This window comes from Podarcis cretensis, assembly GCF_951804945.1.
Source record: "Podarcis cretensis genome assembly, chromosome: 2".
Lineage (NCBI taxonomy): Eukaryota > Metazoa > Chordata > Lepidosauria > Squamata > Lacertidae > Podarcis > Podarcis cretensis.
Window position 1 is genome coordinate 103,594,456 of NC_137171.1, and position 22,424 is coordinate 103,616,879.

At 41.5% G+C, this 22,424-nt stretch overlaps 1 protein-coding gene and 1 long non-coding RNA gene across 5 annotated transcripts in view; one reads left to right on the top strand and one right to left on the bottom strand.

The window, feature by feature from the left end:
• PTPRG (protein tyrosine phosphatase receptor type G) overlaps positions 1-22,424 on the bottom strand; it is a 559,059-nt gene that overhangs the window by 47,839 nt on the left and 488,796 nt on the right. For all 4 annotated transcript variants that reach the window (XM_079957946.1, XM_079957945.1, XM_079957948.1 and 1 more), the window contains exons 14-15: positions 13,545-13,636; positions 1,426-1,517 (exon numbers count right to left, since the gene is read on the bottom strand). In XM_079957946.1, the coding sequence (XP_079814072.1) occupies positions 1,426-1,517; positions 13,545-13,636 (184 nt within the window). The remainder of the gene's footprint in view (positions 1-1,425; positions 1,518-13,544; positions 13,637-22,424) is intronic.
• Positions 3,515-15,790, top strand: LOC307209258. Its single transcript, XR_013835484.1, has 3 exons — positions 3,515-4,396; positions 13,382-13,475; positions 15,713-15,790. It is a non-coding gene; the product is annotated as an uncharacterized lncRNA (long non-coding RNA).

Below are 22,424 nucleotides of genomic sequence, written 5' to 3' on the forward strand. Positions count from 1 at the left end.
TGAGGATAAATGTTTGTCCTGAATACCATCAACATTGTTAAATGCCTCAATATCCCTGTTCAGTCATCCAGCCAACAGTCAATTTAACTAAATCACTTTTAACACCTCGCACAGCCGCTGTCCTCATGAATACGAAATGCTTATGATTGGCACAATAGGGTCCCCCCCCTTATTTTGGTTCGGTTTTTGAATTATCAGACAGTGCGCCTCATTGCAAAGGCTATTACCAAAGGGCAGCAATAAGATGCTTGAAAGGGCCATGCTGAAGAAAACGGCTGCAGCCTTAGCTTTGTTACACTGAGGAAAAGGGTGTTCAGCATCAAAGCAGCCATTTTGTGCCAATATCTTATTAGTAAATACAGCTGCCTTTTATGACTCAGTCATGACATTTTTAACACTTGGTTGCTAAAGCATATAATGGCCCCCAAACCATATTTCTCTTCTCTCACCCTGGCGAGATGGCACAACAGCTGCACACTATTTTTGGCTGAGAGGGCTGGGAGAGCCCTCCTTTCTGACAGTACTTTCAAAGCTCCACTGTGATCAGGCTGAAAGGAATGCGGGGAAGCAGAACGGTTAATACTGGCTTTTGGAATAACTGTTTTAGCTTATTAGAGCCTGAGTCTGCCACCATCATTAAGCATGAAACTGTGTTTATGTAAGCCACACGGGTCTGTAAACCCACAGAGTGCCCGCGACTGTGACTTTGTTGCGCACACAGCTGCACAGCTATCAGCGTTCCTGTATTTAAACATCTTCTTCCACTGCCATTATTTCTGTTTCAGTCCCTAATACTGAGCTCTCCATTTTACTGTTATCACAGTTTTTATATTTATAAGATTTCTTTCCCAGCCTTCACCATAAGGTCCCAGGACAGGTTACAACAATATAATAATAAAAACGGGGAAATTAGTTTACAATCACAAAACAAGTTACTCCTTACACTCACTTCAATATGCGGAACTTGCACTTCTACAAGTGCCATGCAATATTAGTTCTGAATTTGCAAAGAGTCATTCCTTTAGTGTTTCTAAACCATCTTCAAAGACCTGTTGTACAAATGGAAGTCCTAGCACAGGGCTGACAGGGCCCATTAGGTGAATCCCACCCAAACGAGTTTGTGGGCATTGCAGTCACAGTCTCTTTCCTCCTTGCTTGTCTACTAGGAGGCTAGCAGTTGCAAGGTTCAAGAAATCCCACCGAACATCCCACGTATAACCGTTCATTACAGACTTCAGGCTGCTTTGTCTTCCATTCTGCCTCTTTCCCAATCAGCAGATGCTCACAGGAATTAGGACTTCTTCAACCCTTCTATTCAGAGGATCACTTGAGTGCAGTTGGACCTTCGCTCTTCCAAGGTTGCTTGAGACATTTAAATTAAACACCACAGAGAAACTTCCAGCGCTTAAGGCTGTAAACACGTACCTCAAAGTCTTCTGAGAATCCATGCTGGTTGTTGGCATACAGTTCACTGATATGCTTAACGAACTGTTTGACAGGTATAGCTTCCATGTCATCTGAAAAATAAAAAGGATACTCAGCTCTACAATTAATATTTTCTAACAATAACAATTGTCCTATAAAGTTAGGCAATAACATCTCTACCTAGATGCTAACAAACAGTGTGCGAAGATGGTTTCACGTGCCTTCACAGCTGATACTGGCCCCACTGATGTTGGTGCAAACTTAATGCTCAATTTCTGTATTATCACTTTCATCCAGCACTAAGTGACCACCATGTTGCTGCTGTTTAGTCAAGTTTTCATTTAATTGATCCTACTGACCAGAAATGGTTGCTTTATTTCCATTTTATGAATAAAGAACATCCATGAATGCACAGGAAACAAAGTGACCCGCGGCAGGTTGCTGATGGAGAAACTACAGGCAACTCCCCATTTATGGTGTCTGGTGGATTTTTGGTTTTTTAAAGGGTTTCTAAAGGGTTAGAGGGTTTTTGCAGGCTTTTTCAATGGTGTTCCCACTATACACAATTTCACTTAAACGTGCAGTGCCTTGGAACATAACCCCCACATAAATGGGGAGTTGAACTGAATTGAGCTCCAGGAATATATTTGTAGTGGATGGGCTTAACTGCAGAATAGCTGAGAAATCGCAGCATATCTATTACCTTTGCTGTGTGCCTGATCACAGATAATGCAAATTATGAGTAGGGCAAATTACCTTGCTTTGGCTCTATGTCATAGGTATTTTTACACACACATTTATGTATGTATTTGGTATAGCTTAACGCTTTGCAATATGAAAATATACTGACAAACAATAAAGAGGGCTCTGAATTCTAAACTATTATTGTTATCAGTTCTACTACCTCTGACTTCTGCTATTGTGATACATGGAACAGCCAAAAAGGTTTGCCCATGGAAACATTTTGGTTGACTGTGTTCTGTGGTTGTATTAAAGCTAAGTCAACAATTTATAGATTGGTATAATCCATGCAAAATCTACATTTATGCTTACTTTTGCCTGGCCCGCACTTCATGGTAACTTATTGAGTTTTCTCTAGATATGCTAATAAAATACCGTTGCAAAATCCAGGGAATTTTTGAGGTTAAACCTGACAGCAAGTCTCTCCCTCTAGTACAGTGTTTATTACAATATCATAGTAATGTGAGTACAGTCGTACCTTGGCTGCCTAACGCCTTGGGAGTTGAACGTTCCGGTTCCTGAATGATCGAAAGCCAGAAGTGAGTGTTCTGGTTTTTGAATGTTCTTTTGGAAGCCGAACATCCGACGGGGCTTCCAATTGGATGCAGGAGTTTCCTGCAGCCAATTAGAAGCTGTGCTTTGGAAGTCAAATGTTTTGGAAGTGAAACGGACTTCCGGAACGGATTCTGTTCAATTTCTGAGGTACGACTGTATGCTTAGCAAAAGAATTAACTCTCATCCACAGGTAGGTTGTAATAATATATTTTCCAATGCAACTAATGTCTCTGAAAGTGAATGAATTCCTATGCTACTTTCATGAGAAGTTAAATTTCTGACACAGTGAATAATCCCCCCCCCAAAAAAATTCCTGAGATCAGTTACAGTATTGAGTCCCAATCTACAGCCAAAACCAGTAACACATCCCTTTCCATGTACCCTTGTTTTAGCATATCTAACTCTAAATTACAGTTTTGCAATGTATCTAATTAATGAGATAAACTATATATGTTAAAACAAGGAGGATGACTGGCTCTCGCAGTATGCCATTTTTATTCTGTCTGCTTAGACTACAGAGTTGTGACCCTTCCTTGGGGGAATGAGCACATAATAATCTTTTGCACTTGATGTAGAGCATGCAGGAATACCAAGAAAAACTTGCTTAACCAAAGGCTTGAAAACTATTGGAATGGGAATAAATCCAACTTTGAAGAGTCCAGCAACTATCTCTACTTTGGGACATTTAAGACACTTCCCAGATGTTTTGGTATATCAGTGAAAAGGATGAACTAAAGTCAAAGGTAGACTACAACCTCTATTTAATGAAACAATGAATCAATCAAGCCATCACCTGGTGACAAATTATATGGATCTTCTGTGTCTGAAAGGTATTCAATCACTGTTGAGTTTCCCTGATCGAGCATTTCTTCTTCCTGTTCTTCTTGTTCTCTTCCTCCCTCTTTCCCATCCCCACCTTGGTCTGTCTTATCTTGCTCTATCTCTTCTTCACTTCCCTCTTCTTTTTTAAATGCACAGCAAATGACATCTCCATATAGGTATTTTGTTCTGAAGTTTCCCATTCTTTCTGGTTAAATTGCCCAGCAGAGAAAAAGTTAACACTTGTGGCGGAAGCTACTTGGCATCATGATGGGACGATCCCACCTCCACTTCCATCTTTACCAAGCTGTCAGTAGACCAAAGAGCGGAGCATGGCAGGAGCTAAATTTTTCAGTGTTTGAAAGCTTTCACTTTGAAACAAGCTGATCTCTTAAGAGTTTGTGTGATTCAGTGCTGATACGAGTAACTCAGATAATCTTCAGGTCAACTCCACAATGCCCAGAATTAAAGATCCTGATATTTCAAATGGACTGGGGGCAGCGGGGCAGAATGACTTATTCTGACTTACAGAAGGTCTAGCTGAGGCAAACATACTGCCAATTCATATTCATTTTATCTTTTTTCCCTTGCCTCAAAAAGCCAGAAATTAAAGTAATTTGAAGCACTGTGATTCGTCAGTTTAGGACTCTCTGCACAACTATTCCATACAGTCTGCAAATATCAGGAGCATTCTTTTGAAGGAAAATATATAGTCAGCCAGAAGTAGAGTTTGAAAGTTCTACATTCCAAAAATGCAGTCATTGTTCGAAAATTCCACTGCATTCTTTGCTCATGCACTCTAAATGCCTCCTCAAATAAAATCTGCTAATGCATATGAGGAACATGCTTCTTTCAGGTACCTCTTATCTAGTGGCTACTGATAAGCTTCTTTTCCATTTCAGGAAAATTTACTTCAGAGACCATACCTCTTTTAGTCTACTGAAGAGATTAATGAAATCCTATAAAGGCTAATTAGGAAACCTAACAGTTGCTCAGTGCAAAGTCCCATTTGGGCAATTAGCTTTCTCCTTGCCTAAAACAGGGCAGCATTCATTAGTGTCACAGTGGAAAAAACCTTCTTGTCCCAACATTCAATAAATGGGAGGATATATTTTGTGTTAATAACCATTGTTCATACTTTTTATTTTATTTATTTTGATTCTTCATTCTGTCTCTGAGGCTTATATGTCCTTATGTCATGTCAGTATGGATAAATAAGTATTTTAAAAATTAAGTAGGTTCTCTTGTTTCAATAGATCTAAATTACTTACCAATATGTTAAAGACTAGCCTGCCTCTCCTCATCTACACATGGGAAAACATTCTGCCGTGTTATAAATCAAGGCTTTACATAGCCTTCCAGCAAGCAGCCTTGCTTGCTAGTCTTGAGCAATCCTATATTCACTTACCTGGGGAGTAAGTCCCATTGAACCCAAAGGGACTTTCTTCTGAGTACACATATATAGGATTATATTATAATTGTACATTTGTCCCAGTCTCTAGGTACGTTCAGGCATTTGCCTGAACATGCAAAACAGAATCTCTGGATTGGGCCATGCAGACAAGCTCTGCCTCTCGTATCCTTGTATATGTTGTCTCACCTGATGAGTTCCCAGCCTCCCCCATTTTGAGAGGGTAAGATTTGCAGGGGGCTTATATTCCTTTTTGAGTGTAAACAGAACCTTCCATGGAAGACCCCCAATAAAACCTTAATCACAGGTGGAATATATTATAATGCAATCAGCATGTGGATTATATGAGCAGACATCTTGGGTTACTTTCCTACCCACATTAAGGCTACATTAACGTGCACAGTTTAATTGACCCAGGACCACAATACCTCAAGGACCGCATTTCCCCATATAAACCGAACTGGACTCTGGATTCATCATCAGAGGCCCTTCTTTGTGTGCCTCCTTCACATGAGGTCTAGAGGGTGACAACACGAGAAAGCCTTTTCTGCACAGTGGCTCTCGTTTGTGGAATGCTCTCCCCATGGAGATTCGTCTGGCACCTTCATTATATATTTTTAGGTGCCAGGCAAAAGCTTTCCTCTTTCACCAGGCCTTTGTCGAATAATATTCTACAGCCTTTTAAATGTGGGGGGGGGGGGGCTATTGTTTTGTTGTTTCAGCTTTAACAAATTAGTTGTGCTTTTATATTGTATTTTAATCTTGTGAACATCCCTGAGATCTTTTGAAGAACGGCCATATATAAATCTTACTTAAAAAATAAAATAAACAAAAATAGATAATGACACTTGTGTTTAGTAAATATGTGCAATGCAAAAAAGGTGGTTTACAACTACACACACACACACACAATCCATTCAGTGTCATTTTATTTTGCCCCTGACTTTTGTAAAGAAGGCTAAGCTAAAAGATGGGAACCACGAGTGACTCTCACATTCCCTTTCCATATGTATAGGTCTTGTGATGCACATTCTCTGCTGCATCTGGGCAATGTTTAAAGTGTCCCTTCTGCACAACTTGCTACCAGATCCTTTTCACTGGAGATACCAATGGTTGCAAACGAAAGGCCCCAGGGCCAAAGCATGTGCTCTACCAAAAAGCTATGGCAAGGGGTGGAGAGGGCTAAGAAAAGACAGAAGCTTGGAGGATCAGGGATACAGCGTGTTAAAAGATGTTAAGTGGATGATTTAAGAGGCTGTTCTAGTGTCAAGGGAAAGTGATAGTTTAGGGATTTGCTGGTGATGCAAAAAAGATATTAACAACAATGCCATTTGAGCAGTGTATGACAGACTGGATCTTACTAAAAATCATACATGCAATGTCAAGTGAAACTGCTGCAGACACTTTGCAGAAAGTGTAAGTCCTATTCAGAGTAGACACATTGAAATGAATAAGCATAACTAACATAGGCCCACAATTTCAACTGGTCAACTCTGAGTAAACCATAGTTGCTTACAACCCCAAGTGGTTGATTTGGACTAGTCTGAGGCTGTGCAATCCAGTGTACACAATAGGGAGTAAGTTCCACTGAACTCAAGTTCCATTGGCTACAATCATCTTATGTTATAATCACAGTGCATCGTACAGTGTACAGTGAATTCCCATAACTGATGTTTGAACAATGGTGGATCTACTGTCATGGATGCTTTAGCTGAGATTCCTGCATTGCAGGGAATTGGACTAGATTACCATTGGGATCTCTTCCAACTCTACTATTATATGATTCTACTACTTTTCAGACAGGCTACAAGCCTGCAATTACTTATGCGTGCCTGTATCCATAATGCCTAACTGATGCATTATGGGAGCTTTCATGAATTCTTTATTCCATTCCAAACACCCAAATTTAGCCAATCTCAGTAAAGGGACAGACCACTGCCCTTATGAATGTTCTTTATTTTATTCATTTTACAAGATTATAACAACACACTGCAGAGTGTGCAGACAGTGCATTCCCATAACTAACCTTTGAACAACACTGAACCTACTGGTTGAGAGAAAGACTATGTTGTTATTGGCTGGAAGCCAGCAAACTGTGAAATGAATTTAAATTGCACCGAATTTAAGTAGGATGAACACATGTAGCTGTGCACTGGATTGCAGTCACTGTACTGAGTCTATTCTAAGAAAGCGAGTTATGCCTAAATCCCATTGAAAAACAATGAGATTTCAGCACATAATTTAATATTTTAAGTGTCATTAAGAACCCTCACTGGTCCCGATCCAGAGTTCTGCATGAGCCGTAATTGACTCGTAGGCAGACAAAAAAGAAAAAGAAAAGAGACCATGTGCTTGTGACTGAGTGAGTATTAATGACACCATTTCAATCAAGGTGTAATCTAATATAGCATCATGCCAAGAGCAACTATTAAGGGATGTGTCAGTTACAAATATTATGCACATTGAATGAAATCTGAATTTATAAACCACATGCACACATCCGCCTTTAAATAATAAATGAAAGTGACATTCAGTCCACCTCCTTTAAGTCTGCAAGGAAGAAATGAGAGTCATTCCTGAATAATCCAAATGAGAACTATTTACATTCACTGAGGAGAATGTTGTGTCTTGCAAAAAGTACCCGATATGAAAAGGCACTGGGTACATGTTGGCCTCCTCCTCCTTAGCAATGAATATGGTGACATACAGTGATAATGGAAACATCCGAGCACTGGTTTGCAAACTTAAGAGAAAGTTGTGGAAATTTCTTGAGTTTCAGCAGCTGTTGAGTCCCCCCCACCCAATATGACTCAAACTGTTGTTGAAAAGAAGTGGGGGAAAGAAGGCAAGCCAATATCAAATGGAAGAAATTGGATTAGTATTTCTCATACATTTTGAACATGGCCCTCCTTCCAGGCCAGTCACTCTGCGATTTGCTCCACAAATTAGAAAATTCTGCATGCAGGGGCAGAATGGGACATCTCTTCATAAGCATTTTGGAGGAAAAACAGCATATTGATTCACTTACAGATGCGTGGTTACCCTTGATCCATATGGGGCTGAAGCTGGGAGATGTACATTAATGACAACACCGGCAATATATATATATTTCTCTTTTTAATGCAAGTTTTATGATTCTCTGGTCAACTTTTATTTGGTGGCGAGGGCTGATAGGCACCAGACAAGATCCACACACACCCAACCTATGACTACAGATTAGTGATAAAGAGTTCCATGAAAAAATCACTAGGAGGCACCCAAAATGAACTGTGCTAAGAAACAGAAAATGAAGCAATGGCAAGTGTGTGTGTGTGTGTGTGTGTGTGTGTGTGTAACAGAATGGGCTAGCATATTTAATAATGTTTAATAAGTCTGCCATCCAGGCGCAGTTGCTCTCCCCCTAAGGGCATGATCCCAGATGAGACCAATGCTTTTTGATTTATATTAAGTGGGTAATAGCTGTAGGGGCAACTGAGCTAATGATCCTGTCGGTGTTCTGTGGTTCTCTAGACTGCTCAGCAGAGTTAATTATGAATTGTAATGAGAACTCTGGGCTTCAGGACAGAATGGGCATAGATTAGTACATGCCTATATGCTATTCAGTTTCATGGTCGAAAATGAAGTAAATTTCTTCTGTGGAAAGCTAGGTATATAATAATGCTGCAGTTGCAGAACAGCAAAATTCTATTATACCATCAATCATTAGCACCATGTGTTTTGGAGCTGTCAAGCACCTTTAAAGCGTCACAGAATGTGTTTTTGTTGTTTTAAAAAAGGAATACAGAGGAGTTTCACATTTTTAGATATTCATGGTCAAAACTGCTTCCATTGTGATCATATGACTGAAACTGAGAATGAAAATTGGTCTACCCAGCCCGGTTAAATAGATGTGCAGATCCACAGGGACATATTTAACTATCCATTTATAACTACTGCCTGGGGTATCACTAGCAAATAAAGATTACTTTAAGGAACTGGCGTTTGTTAAAATGTCATTTATACTTTACTTCCAGAATCAATACAGCTGGGGAGATTTTCTCATGCTCCCTGGCTGTTTCTAAAGGGGAAGAAAAAGTTTAGAAGAGGTATCATTTTATCAACTGTATGAGTGAATCAAAAGGAAGAATTTTCCATTTAACCTTTAAAGGCTTTTCAGCAAAAACGGCTGTATAAGGAGTTATAACTGACAGGCAGGTGTGAAACAGCACTTAGCAGATTGCTCTGGGGAATGGAATTTGAAGCCTTTTCTGGTGTGGCAGGGAAGCGAGGAAAGGGCATCAGGATGAGGTTAATTGGACCCATTCAAACAGACTAAGAACGGGTTCCCCCCACTTTTAGAATTATTTCTACATTTATGCACACCTTTAGTTCTACTCAGGCAACTGGTTTCTATGGGTACTGAATGCATGATGGGACCAGCAGGAACACAAGGGGCTAGAGCTGTCCCACCTTGATGACATCATGCATGTCGGCCATGACCCCAGCTGACTTGCCAACAGACTCACAATCTGCTTCTATTTGCATAGGGTTTATAGGAAAGGGAAGAAAACCTTGTTAAACTTTGTTCACTCAGGGTTCCCCATCCCCATGAATGATACCCAATGCAAGGGGTAGTCCATGTGGTACCTTCTAGATGTTGTTGGACTACCAAGTCCCCAGCCAGTATGGCCAATGGTCAGGGAGTTATAGTTCAACAACATCTATGGGACATCTCGCTGGTGACACCTGTCTTATGAGCACAAAAAGAGCCCTCTTCAGACTGATGACAACTGGGCATTGGCTGGGGTTATGCAGCTGGTACGTGCCTTGCTAGCCCACCTGGGCCCTTCACACACTGTGACCACCGGCCCTGAATGCTTGAATTGAGCTTTTGAGTTCCCAGCATTAAGGCGCAATATTGTCATGGTATCATATACCTAAAACTCAACAGCTATGTACAAGAAACGGCAAAAGTTCCACAAAGGTTGCTGCTTCAGAATGCATGCAAAAAGGTGCTCTTACTTCCATAGTTAGACCTTGGTCATAGTTAGACCTATCACCACTAAAAAAGAGGCATAATATTTCCTATTACACAGAATAACGCAGAAAATTTCATCCATGTTTTTATGTTACATTTGTAATATGGCTTTCTACCTTCAGAGGAAAAACAGTATTTTAATAATATCTAAAAGTATTTAAGTTAAACTACTATTCCACTGTCTATTATTTTATTCTAAGTTCCAGTTTGGTACTCCTGGAACATTTCAGTGGTATTGATGAAAAGCAACCATTTTCTCATTTTCTTTTTGGACTTATGGGCACACTCCCACTTTTTAGAAAATAAAAAATCTTCCCTCTAGTGTGAAAACACACTGAGAATATTCATTCAAATCAAGAGCCACTATAACCCTCCGCATTTTTTTTAATAGAAAAAATGAAAACTTTATCCTGGATCTCAAACCCTCGCTTCTGCAGACCAATGCTTGAAGATCTGGGGAGACCATTTGAACATTTTAGCTATTTCGCACATTATTTTGATTAATCAAACTAAAATTGGGCTTGGTTTCAACTACATACATTAGTTGGAAGGTTGTAATGATATGGATGCTTCCTCTTTGTCTGCAAGAATAAAACAGCTACTGATGTATAAGTGGGACCTCCAGTCCCTTTCCCCTCCCACCCGTTTCCCATTTTGCTCACAACAGTCAAGCAGCATTAGGTGACCACTGAATATGTTTGGGGTCCCCCTCTCCTCGATCCCCCCAAAGTTTCTTGTCCTTCAGACAACTTAGTATTAAAAGTGTATTAAGAAATTATATTAGAGTGAAGCTCCAATAGAAGGAGCTTTTGCCTCCACCTTTTAGACAGACTAATAAATGATCTACACCAGAGATCAGGAACATGTCTATCTCCAAATGTTGCTAGACTGCACCTCCCACCATCCCTAACCATTGGCCATGCTGTGAGAGCTGGAGGGCAACAACATCTAGAGGGCGACCCTGATACAGTGGTACTTAAGTACTTAATTCGTTCCGGAGGTCCGTACTTAACCTGAAACTGTTCTTAACCTGAAGCACCACTTTAGCTAATGGGGCCTCCTCCTGCTGCCGTGCCACCAGAGCACGATTTCTGTTCTTATCCTGAAGCAAAGTTCTTAACCTGAAGCACTATTTCTGGGTTAGCGGAGTCTGTAACCTGAAGTGTATGTAACCTGAAGTGTATGTAACCCGAGGTACCACTGTATACATGTTCAACCAAAAGAGGTTTTCTTCTATTGTTTAAGACAAAAGGTGGGGGATTGGTTGTTGTTGTTTTTAATGTTCCCTCTTATTTATCTGATTAAAACCAACAACATGTATTTGTAGTAATGAAAATCCACATGAGGTAAAATAATAGACTAGAACTTTTCTCCTGCTCAGCTCCGAAATTCTTTATCTTACAACTCCCACTTAAGCTTCGCAACTATTCTCCTGAATACTTTGCACCTCCTGCGATGGTGTGGGGAAATACCACAGAACTAATGGAATTAGTAGCATTTGGGGGGTGAGGCATTCTATATGGTCAAATAATACAATTTTGCTTACACGTGACAAGAAGATGGGGAGATTTTTTTTTATTTTAAAAAGCTTTTAGACAAACCTTAAGGAGGATTTTAATGGCAAAGTTTTGGTTATATGAAGGACTTCTGGTTTGTAGCATTGTGCACACTGGTAATAGGGGAAAATCATCACAGCATGCAGAGTTGTACACATTTCTGACATGATTTGCTGCTAATTGGATAAGAGTATGTGAACAAAAGCTCTGTCAGAATGGGTTATCCACAGCCCCTTTCTGAAGACAATCCCATAAAGCAGATCCAAACCCAATTTGGAATTCAGCTAATGGGATCAAACCTTGGAAAAGTGACGTAGAAAGCATTCCAAGTGAATTTCCTCTGTATTTGCATGTTTGCTCAGGGGATCCCATAAAAAAAAAAATCACCACATGAGCATCAGAGGGTTGTCCGACAAGGTAATCACACTTACGACAAAAGCCTCAAGGCCATACAAAGAACTCCAATGTTATCTTATCTATACTGTACACAATATTGTTGGCTAGCAATATTTAACTTATACGTATGCCTTGCAAAGAATCTCAGTCTAAAACAGTTATTTGTTACATGGCTTTCAAAATATCTGGAAGGGGGGGGGGATAAGTGCAGTGCACAATTCTCAGTGGTAGAGCATCTGAATCATAGAATCACAGAATTGTAGAGTTGGAAGGAACCCAAGGGTCAACTAGTCCAACCCCCTGCAATAGGGGAATCTCAACTAAAGCATCCATGGCAGATGGCTATCTACCCTCTGCTTAAAAACCTCCAAAGAAGGCGAGTCCACCGCCTTTTTAGGGATTCCAACTTCCTATGTTCCCAATAACTTCAAGATAACTGTAACGCTCAAACCAGTGGCCAACCAGCAGCCAACCCACTACCTCAGGAAAAACCGTGACAATTCCAACATGCCTTTGAAAAAAGCTTTGAGTTTTCATTGCTCTAAGGCAAGAGTAGGGAAACTTTTGCCCTCCAGTTGTTGCTGGACTACAAACTCCACCATCCCTGACTATTGATCCTACTGGCTGGGAAGGATGGGAGTTGTAGTTTACAACATCTGGACAGCACCAAAATAGCTACCTGTGTTTCAAGGCATAAAGAGCTATGTACAACAGACAATATGCAAATCTTCACATCTGTCTGGCTTTGGCTCACAAATTTCTGCTGAGAACCATTCCATATATAATTACTTCAAGGCACTTGACAGATTGTAAAATAGTAGGCATGTGCTTTGATATTTTCAATTAACCAGTAAATAAGCATTAGGACCAAGTCTGCGGCTACTCTAACAGCAATCTTCTCTTTACTGAGAAGTAAATACCACTGCTTACTTTTCGGTAAGTGTATTTAGGACTGTATTTAGGACTAAACTGGTACAACTTTGCCTCAAGCAAAACCTATGTATCTTATTTGGCCACTTACATTTAAATTAGATTTTTCCTATAAAACAGTACTGCGTAGGTGGGATCTCCCCCTGCCCTCGAAAGGTCACAGGCAGCCTGGCAAGGAAAAGTCTTCATTACACAGACCTGGCAACTGGAGTTCCACTTGCACTGCAATCCAACATTACCTGGGAGTAAGTCTCAGTGAATGTCAGGATTTCTGTGTAGACATTCATAAGATTGTCCTGCACCGCTGGAGGCCAGAGAAGGTGCAGACTACAAACATCAGTGAACAAGAATCTCATAGAATCTCATAGAATCTCATAGAAGGATGGAGTAAGTGATTAATGGCAAAAGGGCAGAGCCAGAAAAGTAGAAGACACATGGGGACTCCCCACTATGATACCATCAGTGCTTTGTGCCTTATGCAGATAAGAAAGCACTAATCCAAACTCTGTGTCCCCCCTCATTTTAATGAAGATTTACAGAAATATTACTACACACTGCGGGATGCTCCAAATGTATAAAGAAGTCAGCCAATGTGGGAAGCCGACTGACTGATACAGAACATACAGTGCAAACTGTGATTTGTAAGGAGCCCAAAGTATGAATGAGTTAAGTCATGATGTCAGACCTTCCTTACCTGGGATGGGAATAACGGGAATGGTTTCGTTTGGCACCACTCGAGGCGAACTGCTGTCTTCCACATAGAAATGAGCTGTCTGAAAACATTTTCTGTGAATGGAAGAGAAACATCATCAGCACTCTCAGGGCTCTCTGACATTTCTGTCCATGCTAAGCATTTGCATCACACACATGGACAAACACACACAAAATTTTATTTCTGATTTTGTCAGTGACCCTCAAGTGAACGCTAAAATGTGCTGCTACCAGTCACCATAAACCATCATTTCGTTTAAGAGCCTCCCGTTTCTTATCTCTTATTAAACAAACAGTCTAGGAAGTTTAGCAGCTCAGAGTGCATGCATTCACTTTTGGGTGTCAATTATTGTGGCTCAATAACAGCCCTTCTTAAAAGAAAACTAAAACAAACATAACCACACTTGTGTTGGAAATGCGTAGAACCTTGCCACTTAATGGGCAGCACCTAGAGCAAAACACACATAACGGTCACACTACTTCCTTAGGGAAGTTGCAATCTCAACAGGAAAAAAAGTTTGTCTCATTCAACTCTGTGCTGGCTGTGCAAATCCCCTTTGCAGGCTTCTCCTGCAAAACAGCGAGAAGCACACATGCTGCTAAGGAAAAGCCTGTGGTAGATGTCAACTCGGCTTCCTCCCTCTGCGACCCCCCCCCGACCCCTCCGCTGAAAGGAACGCTGAAAAGGCAACTCAGGGCAACTCAGATGCAGCCCACCGATGCTCCCGCCAGCCAAATTTAAAGACTTGAATCTGCTTCCCTAAACACATTGTAATTGCTGCTCTCTTTACCTGTACTTAATGCAAAGCAGGGAGCACAAGCTGGTCATCACAGAGAAGGCACTGAGGAGGAGAGCATCCAGAGGTCCAATGAGCCTGTGCATGCTGATGCTAAACAAGGCAGGGCTTTCCAGCAGCCACGTCACTGCTCATTGCTGCCTTAATGAGCTGCTTGAGGCTGGGACTGAATATTTAATGAGCCTTGCTCAGCGTGAGCAGCTATTGTGACAAGCAAAGGGGCTGCTCTCAGCTGTCAGGAGCTCTTAACAATAGCCTGGACAGAGCAGAGAGAGAGAGAGAGAGCCCTCTTCCTGCCTCCCTTAATGAACTGCTGCTCCTCAACACCTGTGCGGGGTCCTGGACGCCTCCGCCTCTGCCGCGATTAGCTTCCCCGGCACGCAAGCGACTGCCTCTGCTTGTAAAGGTTTGCAGCGGTCTCTCTGCCGCACAGCACGGCTTCTGGAATTACGGCCAAGCAGAAAAGCCCACTCCATCCCGCCAGCTTTGCTGACACTGTCAAAGCAATTTGTAGTGCCATTGTTTCCAGAACAGAGGTACATAGCAGAGGGCTTTGGGGTGGGGTGCGGGGGGAGAGAAAAAAGGCAGCGCAACTCACACAGCTTTCAAAGGCCAAGCAAATCTCTTGCAAGAAGTTGGCCAAATGCATGCAGCAGGCCCTCAATTTCTGAATTCTGCTAACAATCAAAGCTAGGGCTGTCAGATCAAAACACTCAGAATAAGGAGATTGATGAAGCCATGGAACTATTTCTCAAATGTTTTGAGCATGACCACCCCATTCTGCTGTCCCTTGAACCCAAAGCCAACTAGCTGAGCATATGGAGATATGGTTGTGTGCAGAAAGAACAAGCCTTTTCTTTTTAGCCTATGAAACAGAATACTTTCCCCTGGAAGTCCTACCTGGCACCAACCTTTTCATTCATTCAGTGGCAAAGGGTTGTGTGTGTGTGTGTGTGTGTGTGTGTGTGTGTGCGGCGGGGAGCTGGGCAGCCAGCAACAATGGCTGGATTTTTATAATTTTGATTATGCTTTTATTACACTTATGAGTTTTTATTGTAGATTCACGTAGGTAGCCATGTTGGTCTGATGCAGTCAAAATAAATTTAAAAATTGTCCAGTAGCACCTTAGAGACCAACTAAGTTTGTTCTGGGTATAAGCTTTCGTGTGTGTATCTGAAGAAGTGTGCATGCACACGAAAGCTTATACTCAGAACAAACTTAGCTGGTCTCTAAGGTGCTACTGGACAATTTTTAAAATGTTTTTATTGTATTTATTCTTGTTGCAAATTGCTTTAAGATTTTTAAGTAATACATACATTCAATTAACCCAACCGAACCCGTTGCTTGCAAACAGCCTAGTGCCCCATGGAAGGATCTGTGGGACTGGCCCAACAATGCCCAGACTGAAATCTGAAGAGGAAAAGACAAGACACTTTCTTATGCACAAGGATTTTTTTGGGGGGGGGGCGGGGGGAGAAACATTTCTCCAAGCTCACATAATCTCAAAATCACTTTGGGTAGTCAGCCTCTCTGGATCTAGAATGATGGGTGTACATAGGCTCCAGAACACTATCCCTTCCTAGAAATTTGAGCCCCCTCCAGGCATGAAACTAGTGAGTTGAACTGTTTGAAACTAAGGGTCATGGTCAGTGGAGATGTGATAAAAGGTTATGGGGCATGCACACAGCCGAACACACACACAACATGCACACAATATATACTGTTTATAGCCTATTTTTCATCTAAGTGGAATCCAGGGTTGGGTATGAAATACAGGATCCACAGAATCCACAACAATTAACACTTAGAAAACCACTGAAACAATAGGAACAGCAAAAACCACAAAGCTAGCTATTCTAACACTCAAACACACATTTTATCCTGCCCTACCTCCAAGCAGCTCAAGACAGTGTACTTGAACGTTATCCTATTTTCCCTCTGCTCACCACAACAATCCTGTGATGTAGATTATAGGTTGAGAGATTGTGGCTGGGTGAAGGCCACCCACTTTGTGTCACGGCTGAGTGAGGATCTGAACCCAAGTTCCAGTCTGAACCTTTATTCACTGGCTCTCGGGGATATCATAATAGGGACATCTGGCAGCCCCCAACAACTGTGCTCTTGATGAATAACGAAAGCAATGACAGCTAAATTCATAGGGCCACTGAAACAATATGCAGCCACCAAAGAACACATTCTATAGCATCATTTTACTCACAAGCAGCCAGCTGCTTCCACACAGACCATCTCCTAACAGCTGTACTTTTCTGGGAACGTTACTTTGTAGTGAAATGATACCTGGGAATCCAAGGTGTGTGACATATGATCAAATACGTGAGGCGTATGACCAAACATTGTGACATATGTGACGTATAATGAAATATTCCTTCACAAATCAGTTTGTTTCTTCCCTTAATATCCTGACTGCTCTTTCTCCTCCTGATTGTAAGTAAAGATAGACTTGGTTTCCACTCAGGCCGCCTTTACTATAGACTATGAACACCCTGGGGGCACAAAGGGGAATAAATCAGTCACAGCAAGGGAAGGCCTATGAATATGGATCAGGTAGAACGTGCATGTGTTTGAAGCGTTTAGGATTTTCTCCTTTGAGTAAAATATTCAGCAAAATCCATGGAGGATGGCTTTTGATATCATGCTCTTCATTTTAGTGTTTTTTTATATTCCTCCCGCCCCCCGAACGACAACAAGAAGGAAAAAAGTAATAATCCCACACCGTAAAAAGTAATAATCCATCCCTCCAGTTGTTCTGTGTAAGAGTCATATTTATTGATAACATAGCTAGTCTAATACAAATTGATCATCTTATGTTTAACCCTGAACCTTGTTTGAAGGTCCAGTGTAACTAAGAAAAAATGGCCAGGTTAACAAACATTACACCAGGTTAGCCTGATTTTGGCTTATCCTGATCTAAACAGGACCAAAATAGTTTGAACTATTGTCTTTTAAATACTGACATGTCCATCTTCCAGTTTTGAGCAATTCTAAGTTTAGCTGTAACTAGGCTTCTGATATTATTTATCAGAAGAACAGCATGTAAGACAAAAACCTACCATCTGCCACATGTTGGGAAGTAGCATCACAAAAATGAATCTTAAAAAGAAAAGATGTGTGACAGAGACTATGTGTACCTGGAGGAGTAACTGATTTATGGTCATATAACATCTGAGGATATTTACACAATTATGTTAACCCACACTCAGGTGTTTGTTCAGCACAGAGGGTTCCCTGATGATCTTCAGGACCAGGTGATGATACAAAGCGATGACAAAAATTTTCACATGAATCAGCCTTTCGCCTAGCTTCATAGCTGGATGTGCTATGGAATTCTTTCAAACAAATGCCTAGCACTGTAGCTTTGTCAAAACCTTGAATGGCTGTAACAGAGTCATTCCATTGGCTCATTCAGTACAGACATAATGATACCTTATTGCCTAGCTGTGGTTGAGCAACCAGCAGCCCCTGAACTTTTGGACACCCCCCCCCCCCGCCAACACATACCTATTACCCAGTGCAGACACTGTTCTCTAAATTTTGAAGGCAACAATGGTTAGTTTTCTATGTACGCCAACATTTTCTCTGTGGCAGCCATCTGTCACCAGCTACCCTGTGGGAAGGATTCCAGGAGAGTAAAGTAGGCAAGCGAAGACTGCCTCAGAGCCTCTTCCAGCTAGACTCTCCCTTCTTTCTTCCTACAGGGCCATCTGCCCTGTAGGAAAGACTGGCTATCAATAACTGGGGAGGTGGGGGACAAAGAAGCGGGGAGAAGGGTGGGCGAAGACCCCGAAAAACGCCCCTCATTGCCTAGCGACGTTTAATTGATCTCGCAGTGTTACATCTACACCAGCCACTGGTGTATCTTCCAGGAATAACTTCTTTAAAATATTAGTGCCAAGACTAGAAGGCCTGTGTACCAGTATCTGGGATTCCCTCACGCTAAAAATCAGCGGGACTCACAGTAGAATAAACAGGCTTGGGATCGTGATGTACGTGATCTCAATGCCTCCCCCAGCCACCACTTCTGTTCCTTTAAACAAAGGCAGTCCCCTACGTGTGGGCAGATCACTATTTGAACACATACTTATGCACTTGCTTATAGCACAGCATAAGCAAAGAACTTGCTAAGACCACAGGAAATTGAGGCTTTAGTTTATTGCAAAATCTGGAAATGGTCAGCTGAAAGCTATCTATCAGGAGGGGCCTAATCCTACCTTTTTTAATGCTACAGAGTTTAAGAGCATATGTCAGGCTCTATGAAAAATATTTTAGTGTTGTCCAATGACGCATGTGGTGCTGTGGTCTAAACCACTGAGCTTCTTGGGCTTGCTGATCGGAAGGTCAGCACTTCGAATCCCTGCAACGGAGTGAGCTCCCGTTGCTCTGTCGCAGCTCCTGCCAACCTAGCAGTTTGAAAGCACACTAGTGCAAGTAGATAAATAGGTACTGCTGTGGCAGGAAGGTAAACAGTGTTTCCATGCACTCTGGTTTCCGTCACGGTGTTCCGTTCTGCCAGAAGCGATTTAGTCCTGCTGGCCACATGACCCGGAAAGCTGTCTGTGGACAAACACTGGCTCCCTCGGCCTGAAGCGAGATAAGCACCGCAACCCCATAGTCGCCTTTGACTGGACTTAACCATCCAGGGGTCCTTTATGGAAACTCAGGTTTCTGAACATGTGACGAACATGTGACATGTGAACAGTGTGATGAAGAACATTTGCACTAGAACATTTCCAATTAGTCCCTTCACCCAAACATGCAGGTGTGGGTGCAGGTCCATGAGAAACTGCACAGGAACTTGTTCCAGCAGGTACATTAATGGCGTCTTTCTTGCTAGTACTGCAATAAGCTAACATCATACCATGATGATGAGCGCCATATATGGTACGGCATGTGTGGGGAACCTTTGGCCCTCCAGATGTTGCTGAACTACAACTCCCATCATCCCTGGCCATTGGCCATGCTTGCTGGGGCTGAGGGGATTTCAGAAACATCTGGAAGGACAAAGGTTCCCCATACATGGGATTAGAAATGCTTCTCAGCACATCTCTACCCTCCTCCTTCCCAAGTGCTCCATTCAGATATGCTCAAAATATAGTGGCAGATAGTAAAGACTGGACAGATTCAAGCTCAAAATGAGTTTCAAATCAGCAACCCTTAAAAGTAATTTCAACTCAAAAACAGCCCTAAATCTGACACTGGAAGCTTTCTTTGTACCACTCATGCTGGAATATATCTATAATGGATAAAATTACACATAATTTGAGATTTTGACAAGGACTAGACCCTCCAGACACTTTTTATATGATTTGGCTTTCTTTTATGACATATATAGCAGAACCGAAGCTTTTAAGACAAACCTTGTCACAAGCCTGGCAAATTTGGAACTAAACTTGATGAGCTGATAGCACCAATAGTCTTTACTCAGATTTTGCTATTTTAACTCATGTGCAACTACTCATTCTACATGCCTATTTTATAGTTTCATTTTTCATCTTTTAATTTTTGTCTGTTGCTGTAATTGTGCTCTCTATTTCATATGCATGTTAAAGTGAAAGAATAATAATTTATAATAATAATAATAATAATAATAATAATAATAATAATAATAATATATTATTTATATCCTGCCCGTCTGGCTTTGTTAATAAAAAAACTTAACAAAAAAAATCAGTAACCCTCAATTTCATTATCAGAATATCTCAACATAGCAGATTTCAGTAGAGTGTTGTATCGTTTCAACTCAACAACAAAGTCTATGCAGGGGCTCAGAGAGGAAGGAGCCACACACAAAGACATGGCAACCTCAACAGGCCCAAGACCAGCTCCTGAGGGTGTGGGCTGAGCTGTTCTTTGTTCATGAATTCACTGCGAGGTATCCTCCAAAGCCCTCCCTCCTTACCCTCATGAAGCCTTGCCTCTTGACACCCAAGACCCATTTTGATTCCTGCTTCCTTCATTCCTTCTCTAGCATCCAGTTTTGTCTTGCTTTGGTGTGATAGTGGTTAACAGAGGGTATTAAATAATAAGCACAAACAAAAGTAACCCCCCCTGCAATACTAATATAATATAGTTTGAAATCAAGTCCATTTGGAATTAGAAGAACTTAAAATGGGCCTATTGTCTACTCTGCCAATGAGTCCTAATAATCTATTTATTGCGGTGAGCTCAAGGTACTTGAGGTATCTCCTCAGAAGTCAGAATGACATTTTCAATGACTGCATTTGAACAAGCACCCAAATCCACGTGGAACAGAAGTATACAGTTCCAAACCGAGTGAAATACTTTTAGGCTTCAAGAAAGAATTCCACAATCTCATAGCTGAAATGGTATCCATTCTCCTTTCCAATTCCAGGACAATCCAGACAGCCCACACATGTTTTCTGCAAATTACTGAGAACTCTGTTGTCTTTGAAAGAGACTAGTGTGATCAGCGAAGCAGTCCCACTATTCTCTCAGCACAACCTTCCTAAACCCCATATGCTTTATTTCTTGGCTGGCTTTCCTCAGGGAACAATCACTGTGTGAGATCTCAGACATCAGACAGGCCATTGTGAAAAGGAATTGCGGGTATGGGCAAAAGGGAATTGCGGGTGGGTGGGACTACCACCAAAAGTCTTTGAGGAAAGATCCTCCATCACTAAATGGTGGTGTGTGTTTTTTTAACTCAATGACATTAACAAATTTACAACATTGAGTATTGCCAAGTGTTCTGTCGGAGTACTACAGATGTGAACAAGGTTTAAAAGGGCATATGCACATATCCAAATTCCAGGTATAGGGTGGTATGTAAATTCAAAGAAGAAGAAGAAGAAGAATGTTCACTGAATTTACTGACTTTAGAGAGCAGTGTGTGTTTACAAATGGAAACTCCTCCTCAGGTACCAACTCCTTTGCAAGCAGAAAAACAATAAAATACTGCCAATAAATAAAAGGGGTATGGGTTATGTAGAAAAACCAGGGGTGCACTTCTTCACCAGCTAGATGGCTCAATGGACTTCCTATGCTCCCGCTGTTGCTTCAGAGCAGCTAGTATTCAGAGGCTCATTGCTTATGAATATGCATGTTAAGTTTAGTTATCATGACTCATAACTGCTGTCCCTGAATTTGCCTAACCGCCTTTTAACAGCATCTAATGGCTATTGTTGAGTGAGGGAGACTGTTTGTAGGTGGGTGTTTTAAGCATGGGTGAATATGTGCATGTATAGGTTGAATTCATCTGTGTGGGTGCTGACTGAGTGGAAGGGTACTGAGTGGAATCCTATTTTGACGTTTTATTGTTTTTATATGGTGTTTTTAATTTTTTCTTGGATTGCTTTGTAAGCTGCTTTTTGATTTATTTGTCTTTTGCTTTTAATGAAAAATGGTATATAAAAACTAGAAAGCAATAATTGCCACACCTTGCCGCAGTGAACGGCCAAATTATACGTTGGGCATCAGCAGTAGGGCCCCAGTATTGGCCCGAGGGAGCTGTATGAAACTTTACCTGCTGAAATTGCAGCATGCAGAGCAAGCCACTCTTGGATTCTGAAATAAACTGCCTGCTAATCCATGGCTTCATTAACAACATGTGCTATGGATGTACAGATGTGGCCACATGAAGCAGATAACTTTGCATTTTAAAAACATCTGCTCCACCCACAGTCATAGGTGAGACAACAACAACAACTGACAGGTAGCAACTTCTCAGGAATCCTGGAAGTGCAACTGCGGTAGATCAAGGCCAACTCCAAAATGACCAAAAGACCAGCATGTGTGAGCCTCACTGAAGTAAATGGGCGCTACAGAGAAGCAATGATTGGTGAAGTTCATCTCAGGACGACACCTGCCAGCAGTCTGCAAAGCATTAGTTAAGGTCATCAGTCACTGACTTTTATGAGCAAATCATGTGGGCTCGGGCAATTATGAAGCCCACAAAGAGAAAGCCCACATGAACAACCAATCTACTGAATATTCATGAACTTCCAGCCTGCCTGTGTGATATTGCACTCATGTGAGAGAGCATCTGTGAGCATCTCCTTCGCAGAGGACACAATGGGGCTGAAAATATC